The 9,325-nt window shown below is 39.5% G+C and overlaps 1 protein-coding gene across 2 annotated transcripts in view; it reads right to left on the bottom strand.

The window, feature by feature from the left end:
* Positions 1-1,675: 1,675 nt before the first annotated feature.
* SLC28A2 (solute carrier family 28 member 2) overlaps positions 1,676-9,325 on the bottom strand; it is a 30,917-nt gene continuing 23,267 nt past the window's right edge. For both annotated transcript variants that reach the window (XM_061157055.1, XM_061157056.1), the window contains one exon: positions 1,676-3,323. In XM_061157055.1, the coding sequence (XP_061013038.1) occupies positions 3,203-3,323 (121 nt within the window). In that variant the 3' untranslated portion in view covers positions 1,676-3,202. The remainder of the gene's footprint in view (positions 3,324-9,325) is intronic.

Genomic DNA, 9,325 nt, shown 5'->3' with positions numbered 1-9,325 from the left:
GTACTGATCTAGAAAGACGTACACACAAAAAAATAAAAATGGCAGGCGGTGGAATGATATACACAATGGAGGCTTTACGGTACAGTGTTTGAGAGAACAGATTCTACTCTTTGGGTGACCCAGTCTGCCACTCTCCTTTCCTCATTTCCACATCCTAACCAGCCCCTTCCATAACCTCCATTTCTCCTGGTCCTCCCGATCTTTTCTCTTGCCCACCCTTTCTCAGCCTCCTCTCTCCTCTCTGCCTGGGGCTCCTTAACTGGGGATGGAAGCTGTCAAGCATGCGCTCCGTGGCATCTCCCAGAACACCAAGTAGGCATGTTTGCACACCCCACCACCCCCCAGGACAGAGCCCAAGAGCAACTGGTCCCTGCCTTGTGCCTCAGGGTTGACCAGCACTTCACACACAACCTGGGTCCTCCCGATCTTTTCTCTTGCCCACCCTTCCTCAGCCTCCTCTCTCCTCTCTGCCTGGGGCTCCTTAACTGGGGATGGAAGCTGGGAGACGGTTGTGAAAGTCGTCAAGCATGGGCTCCATGGCATCTCCCAGAACACCAAGTAGGCATGTTTGCACACCCACCACCCCCCAGGACAGAGCCCAAGAGCAACTGGTCCCTGCCTTGTGCCTCAGGGTTGACCAGCACTTCACACACAACTTGGGCCCGCCCAACCTGCTTCCACCCTCATCAGTTCAGTTCAGTCACTCAGTCGTGTCCGACTCTTTGTGACCCCTGGTCACTGCTGCGCTACTGTGCGAGTGCCTCTCGGCCTCAAGAGGCGGCACTGCATTTATGCCAATCCCATTCAGTCCTCACTTTTCCTGTTCGTTCTTCCTGCTTGTGAGACTCTTCTGCTGATGGTGTTGTCACACTTACTGCTGTTATAGCGCAGCCCTCTTACGTGCCAGAGTGTAGATCAAATTCACTTCAAACAGGAGACAGAATGAGAATGCCGGCATGAGTTTGAGTAAACTCCGGGAGTTTGTGATGGACAGGGAGGCCTGGCGTGCTGCAATTCATGGGGTCGCAGAGAGTCGGACACGACTGAGCGACTGAACTGAACTGAACCCCTGAAAGAAGATAAGGAGAGCCCTCCATCCCAGACCCTTCCTTGTGTGAACTAAATTTGGCACAGAATGCAGTAAATCCCTGGTTGTGAATTCAGCTTCTTAAATGGTAATGATAGTAGCCATGATTTTCGTTTTTTGAATGTTGAGTTTTAAGCCAGATTTTTCACTCTCCTCTTTCACCCTCATCAAGAGGCTCTTTAGTTCCTCTTCACTTTCTGCCATTAGTGGTATCATTTGCATATCTGAGGTTGTTGATATTTCTCCCAGCAATCTTGATTTTAGCTTGTGCTTCATCCAGCCCAGCATTTCGCAGGATGTACTCTGCAGAGAAGCTAAATAAGCAGAGTAACATACAGCTTTGTCATACTCCTTTCCCAATTTTGAACCAGTCCTTGTTCTATGTCCAGCTCTAACTGATGCTTCTTAACTCTTGTACAGGTTTCTCAGGAGACAGGTAAGGTGGTCTGGTACTTACAAAAAATAAGGAAGAGAAGATAAGAACGGAGACAAGAAGGAAGGCCAAGAGGTTCTGAGCTCAGATAATTGTGAAGTGGAAGAAGGCAGATTCGCTAAGGGGACTTACAAATGGTATTTATATTTATTTACATACATATATATACACACACATATATATAATTTATTGAGGGGAAATTCACATAATATAAAATTATCCATTTGAAAGTTAACAAACCAGTGACATTTAGTACATTCACAATGTTGTGTAACCACCATTTCTATCTAGTTCCAAAACATTTCCATCATTCCACAGTAAAACCGCATACTCGTTAAGCAGTAAATCCCTGCTCCTCCTCCCACCACCTCCCCTTGGCAACCACCAATATGTGTTCTGTCTCCATGGATCTATCTATGCTGAATATTTCATATAAAGGGAATCATACAAAATAGAATGATATAATAATAATAAGCCTTTGTGTCTGGCTTCTTTGTCTTAGCATAATGTTTTCTAGGTTCATCCATGTACGATATATCAGTACTTCATGATTTTTATGACTGGATAAAATTCCATTGTATGTACATAACACTATTTGTTTATCCATTCAACTGCTGATAGACATTTGGACTGTTTCCTTTTGACTACTGTGAATAGTGCTACTGTGGGCATGCATGTGCATGTACTTGTTTGAACACCCGTGTTCAATTCTTTTGGGTATACCAAGGAATAGAATTGTGGGGCCATATGGTTATTTTATGTTTAACTTTTTGAGGAACTCCTACATTCTTCTGAAACTCTTCCTTAAGGCTATAATATTATAAATAATATTAGATATAAGAAATATTCTAAGTCAGAGTGTCTCAACTTGAGCACTGTTGACATTTGGGGCCAGAGAATTCTTTGTTGTGGAGGCTGACCCGTGCACACTAGAATGTTTAGCAGCATTTCTGGCCTCTACGCAATAGAAGACATCAGTAGCATCCTCCCAGTTGTGACAATTAATTATACCTCAAGACATTGACAAATGTCCTCTGGAAGGAAAAAGTGTCATCTCCCCTGCAAACCATCATTTTAGAAGAGTCAGTAAACTTGAAGCAAAATGGCACTAAAGCAGAATACTAAAACAAAACAAGGGCCGCTAAGAAACAGACATTCCTTGTAAGTCTGCATACAGGAAATATTACTATGTAATGATTTTAAGGAGTTTTCAGGTTTACAAATGCGTGACAACCAGAAAAATCTTATTATTCAATATTCATGTAAATTTCATGTATACCTTTAGTACCATAAACCCAGTTCATCCACAGAACTCCAAGAAATACAGCTTTTTACCTCAGTACACATTACATGCCAAATCACATTTAAAGCATACTACATCATATAATTCTTAAGATGGCAACTAGAAGCAAGGTTTGTAAGATATTTTTTGATATGGTAGTATTTATTTTGACTCTAGGTTTAAACAGAGCCCATATGAAATTTCTTGCTTGGTTCAGCTAAATAATGGAAAAATGAGTGCTAATTTTCATTACTGACATATAGTGAACCAAAATGAAAATTTTATGTTTACTGTTAAAGATCAAGGTGCATGAGTTATAGGAATGAGAACTCTGAGTACATAAATACCTTTGCCATCAAAAAGCCATCCAGATTAGGACTTTTACGGAAATGAACCAGCTTTAGACACAGACAGCACTGGTGTAGAGATCACAGCAGTTATAAAGCGCAATAGCACTGAATTCTTTATCTTCCCAGGGACCAGAAAAAGAAGGAGGGTTGTAGGTCCCATTCAGAGAAGTACTGAAATGAAAAACCAGAGAGATACACAGTGGGTCAGATAAAAACAATGCAACAAGATGTATCAGTAAGTTCTACCAAGCAGGTGAAAACAAAAACAGAAGCCTATTAATGAATCCAATCACAATGACCAAGTAAGTAGGACAGACTTAAGTGTATTTTTTATTCATGCCCAAGATAGTACTAGCAAGAAACCCTATACAATGTGTCTGCTTCTGTGCCCAATTCCAATTCCTAACCATAGTCCTTTCCAAACATCACTGAAGCAAAATTTATGCTTTGTAATGTGATTTAGAATTGAATTTATTCAAAAAAGTGAGATGATATTCCAAACCACTTCCTTCTTAAGAAAGGAAAACACTGGGAAGGTCATGTATACACCACTATATTTAAAATGCATAACCAACAAAAACCTATTGTATAGCACATGGAACTCTGCTCAAAGTTATGTACCAGTCTGGATGGGAGGAGGGTTTGGGGGAGAATGGATACATGTACATGTATGGCTGAGTCCTTTCCCTGTTCACCTGAAACTGCCACAATACTGTTAATAGGCTATACTCCAATACAAAATAAAAAGTTTAAAGTTTGGAAAAAAAGAAAACAGCTCAGGCTTGGTTGTATATGTATGTGTGTTTCAGCTTTACTGAGGTATAATTAACAAATAAAGTTGTAATATACAGAAAGTGTACAGTGTGATGAGTTGACATATGCATATATTGTGAAAGGATTCCAAACATTGAGTTAATTAACACATCCATCGCCTCACATATTTACTTTTGTGTGTGCGTGATGAGAACACAAGTTCTACTCTCTTAGCAAATTTCAATTATATGATACAGTATTATTAACTATAGTCACCATGAGATACATTAAATTCTCAGATCTAGTCATCTTATATCTGAAAGTTTGTACTATTATACCAGCTTCTCCCTATCCCCCCAGCCACTAGGCACAGGCAACCACCATTCTGTACGTGCAATTTTTATTTCTTTTTTTTTAGATTTCACATATGAGTGAGACCATGCAGCATTTGTCTTTTTCTGGCTTAATTCGCTTAGTGTAACTGTTCATCCACATTGTTGCAAATACCAGGATTTCCTTCTTTTTTAAGGATGATAACCTTCCGCTTTGTACTTCTACAACATTTTACTTATCCATCCATCTGTTAGTGGACACACAGGTCGTTTCAATACCATGGCGACAACAGGAACCATAATAATGCTGCAATGAACATGGGAGTACAGATAATGGCTTTGCTTCCTTTGGATATATATCCAGAAATGAGATTTCTGGATAATATGGTAGAGTTCTATTTTTAGTTTCTTCAGGAACCTCCAAGCAACTGTATGTACCACTTTACGATTCCACAAACTGTGGAAAAGGGTTTCCGTTTCTCCACATCCTTGCCAGCATTTGTTGTCATTTGTCTTCTTTATGACAGCCACCCTAATAGGTGTAAGGTGATACCTCATTTTGGTTTTATTTGTATTTCCTTGCTAGTTGGTGACATCAAGCACCTTTTCATGTACCTGCTGGCAATTGACCATTTGGGTGACTTTTTTGGAAAAATGTCTATTCAATTCCTCTGCTCATTTTTAAATTGGATTATTTGGGGGTGGTTGCTATCAATCTATATAAGTTCCTTGTATATTTTGTATATTAATTCCTTACTGGATATGTGTTTTGCAAATATTTTCTCCCATTTTGTTAGTTGACCTTTCTTTATTTTTTTTTTTGCTGTGCAGATGCTTTTTAGTTTGATGAAGTCCCAGTTGGCTCTTTTTTGTTTTTGTTGCTTTTGCTTTTGGTTTCAAAAAAAAAAAAAAAAAATTACTAACAAAAACAGAAGTACAGATCAATGGAACAGGACAGAAAGCTCCAGAAATAAATCCACACACCTATGGTCACCTTATCTTTGACAAAGGAGGTAAGAAAACACAATGGAGAAAAGACAGCCTCTTCAATAAGCGGTGCTGGCAAAACTGGACAGCTACATATAAAAGGATGAAATTAGAACATTTCCTAACACCATTCTCAAAAATAAACTCAAATGGATCAAAGACCTAAATGTAAGGCCAGATACTATAAAACTCTTACAGAAAACATAGGTAGAACACTCTTTGACATAAATCACTGCAAGATACTTTTTGACCCACCTCCTAGAATAATGAAAATAAAAACAGAAATAAATGTGAAATAATTAAACTTAAAAGTTTTGCACAGCAAAGGAAAACTATAAACAAGATGAAAAGACAACCCTCAGAGAAATATTTGCAAATGAAACAACTGACAAAGGATTAATCTCCAAAATACACACGCAGCTCATATAGCTCAATATCAAACTAACAACCCAATCAAAAAATGGATGAAAGATCTAAACAGACATTTCTCCAAAGAAGATATACAAATGGCCAACAAACACATGAAGAGATGCTCAACATCACTAATTATTAGAGAAATACAAATCAAAACCACAGCAAGTTAACACCTCAAACTAGTCAGAATGGCCATCATCAAAAAATCTATAAATAATAAATGCTGAAGAGTGGGTGGAGAAAAGGAAACCCTCATGCACTGTTGGTGGGAACACAAATTGATACAGCCACTAAGGAGAACATGCAGAGGTTCCTTAAAAAAATTAAAAATAGAACTACCATATGACCCAACAATCCCACTACTAGGCATATACCCTGAGAAAATCATTAATTCAAAAAGATACATGTACCCCACTGCTCATTGCAGCACTATTTACAAAAAGCCAGGGCATGGAAGCAATCTAGATGTCCATCAACAGAAGATGGGATACATATATACAATGGAATACTGCTGCTGTTGTTCTGGTTGCTAAGTCACATCTGATTCTTCTGAGAGCCCACGGACAGATTGAACCAGCGTCACCTGTGGCTCCTGCCCTGGCCCACAGATTCTTTACCACACAGAGCCACCAAGGAAGCTCCCAGTGGAATATCACTCAGGCAGAAAAAGGAACAAAATTGGGTCAATTGTAGTTACATGGATGAACCTAGAGTCTGTCATGCTGAGTGAAATCAGTCAGAAAAACAAGTATCGCATGTTAATCTAGAAAATGATACTGATGAACATATTTGCAGGGCAGGAATAGAGACAGAGACATAGAGAACGGACTCGTGGACACAGCAGGGAAAGCGGAGGGTGGGACTGACTGAGAGAGCAGCACTGACGCATCTACACTATACACACATGCGTGAGATAGCATGTGTGGGAGGTGCTGCGCAGCACAGGGAACGCAGATCAGCGCTCTGCAAGGACCTAGCGGGGTGGGATGGGGGCGGGGCGGGAGGGAGATTGAAGACGGAGGAAATACATGTATACATACAGCTGATTCACTTTGCTGTACAGCAGACTAACACAGCACTGTAAAGCAAGCATATATACTACAATTTTAAAAATTTTATTAAAAAAAAAATCATTACTAAGACCAATGTCCAGGGCTGTCTAAGTTTTCTGCAAGGATTTTCAAGGTTTCAGGTCTTAGGTTCAAGTCTTTAATCAATTCTGAGTCGACTTTTATATATGATATAAGACAGGAGTTCAGTTTCATTCTCCTACACGGGTAAACATGAAGGGTTAGGGAGGTAGGCAGAGTGGAGCCTTAAGCCCTGGGGCCATAGATGTGCAGTCTAAACCCTTCACTGCTTAGGGGGACGCTTAGAGTTGGGAGTTCCTTTCCATTACATGGTGCTCTGCCAGGGGTGCGGTTTATGATGAGAGTATGTCTCGGCCTTTCCTACCCAGTTCAGTGTAGGTATTTTCTCAGTCATAGGAGTCATTCAGTTAGTTTCTTGATTTTTATTGGAATTATTCCATGTGTAGCTGTATGCTTGGTGCATACATAGGAAAAGGGAAATTCAAGACTCCTTTGTTGTCATCTTGGTCTGGAGTCACTCCAAATATTTACTATGAATGAACTGGACAAAAACATTCTCTTTCAGATTCTAGATACTAATGATGCTCAGTAAGTGACTTTAGGCAAAAAGTCAGTTCATTTCTGAGGGCAGAAATGAGCAGGAAAGAGTATTCTATTAATCCTTTAGTGAGGTTCAGTGATGTACTCATCATTAAACAAAAATTAGCAATTTTCACCTTATTCATTTACTTCAGATTATGCCTACAATGACATCTACTGAACTGCCACAAGAACAGAGGAATCATAACTATGCCAGACCAGTGATCTATCTAGATTATGATTCATCTTTATCAGTGCAACAAAAAGATTATTTTTTCAGAAGATATTGGTTCCCTTCTCTGGTAAAAACCTCCAAACCCAGTAGGGTAATATCTGTTCACCTAGCATAGTTACCTGTTAAGGAGCTAGTACCCAAGCCTCTACTTGTATAGTGAACATATGTAAGATCACATACTTAATGACGACTTCCAAATCTATCTCCAGTTCTTATTTCTCTCCTGATTTCCAGACCTAAGTCGCTTCACATGACGTTTCCACAGGTACTTCTAAGTCAACATATTTACCTGCATTAAGCCATAATCTCTCCCCTTTCCTCCCATTCCCAGAATCAATCCCCTTCTTGTCAGTTAATAAATGGCAGCCCTTAGATCTACTTGCCCGAGCCAGAAAGGGTACAGACATTTGAGACTCCTTTCTCTTCCTTACCCTTTTCTTCCCTTCAATAAACAACCCTACTGATTCTCCTCGGTCTAATGCATCTTCATCCTCACAACTACTTAGTATCAGCTCCCATCATCTCCTACTTGAGAGTATTACAGCAATGTGTTTATTGGTCTCCCCGACATCCAAATGGCTACCCAACATGATCTTTTGAAAAAACATCTCAGCATGTGTTCAGAATTCTGTAAGTCCAAATCTAAATTTCTTAGCACTTCATAGAAGGCCTTATAAGATCTTTTAGCCTCATCTTCCAGAACTCTCTTTATTCACCCATATATCAGTACAGGTACAAACACCTTTTGCTTTTGCAGAACCAAACATTCTAGTTCCTCAGTTCTTTCCTTTCTGTGTCCTGTAACTAGTTCTTTTAGCTTATGATATACTCCCTTTAGTTTTCAACTGACTTCTTTTGGTATTCTTTCTTTGTCTTAGATTTTCTATCATTTGAAAATGATATGTTTAAGTATAGTTCTCTTGGCATTTATCCTGCTTGATGTTCTCTGAGGTTCCCAAATCTATGATTTGGTGCTTGACATTAATTTGGGGAAATTCTCAGTCATAATTGTTTCAAACATTTCTTCTCCTTTTGGTATTCATATTACATGTATGTTACATCTTTTGAAGTTGTCCCATAATCTTTGAATGTTCTATTCTAGTTTTTTTTCCAGTCTTTGTTCTCTTTGCTTTTCAGTTTTGAAGATTTCTGTTGATATATCTTCAAGCTAGAAGTGCTTTTCTCAGATGTGCTTAGTCTACTAATAAGCTATTCAAAGGCATTCTTCACTTATGTTACAGTGTTTTTGATCTGCAGCATTTCCTTTTGGTTCTTTCTTAGGATTCCTTTATCTCTGTACTTCCATTGCTCATCTGTTCTTGCATGCTGCCTACTTTATCCATTAGAGCCCTCAGTGTAGTAATCATTGTTGTTTAGTCACTAAGTCATGTCCAACTCTTTTGTGACCCCACGGACTGTAGCCCTCCAGGCTCCTCTCTCCATGGAATTTCCCAGGCAAAAACACTGGAGTAGGCTGGCATTTCCTTCTCCAGGGATCTTCCCAATCCAGGGTTGGAACCCGTGTCTCCTACACGGGCAGGTGGATTCTTTATCATTGAGTCACTAGGGAAGGTCCATGTTAATCACAGCTGTTTAAAATTCCCACTCTGATAATTTGTAAATCTCTGCCATGTCTGGTTTTGATGCTTGCTCTGTCTCCTCAAATTGTGTTTTTTGCCTTTTAGTGTGTTTTGTAATTTCTTCTTGATAACTAGACATGACACCCATACAAGGAACAGCTGTAAACAGACCTTAGCAATGTAATGGTGAGATGTTGGTGAG

Source organism: Dama dama, chromosome 12, assembly GCF_033118175.1.
Source record: "Dama dama isolate Ldn47 chromosome 12, ASM3311817v1, whole genome shotgun sequence".
In the NCBI taxonomy this organism is placed as follows: Eukaryota; Metazoa; Chordata; class Mammalia; order Artiodactyla; family Cervidae; genus Dama; species Dama dama.
The sequence above is the reverse complement of the archived record's forward strand: the minus strand, read 5'-3'. Positions and strand labels throughout refer to the sequence as shown.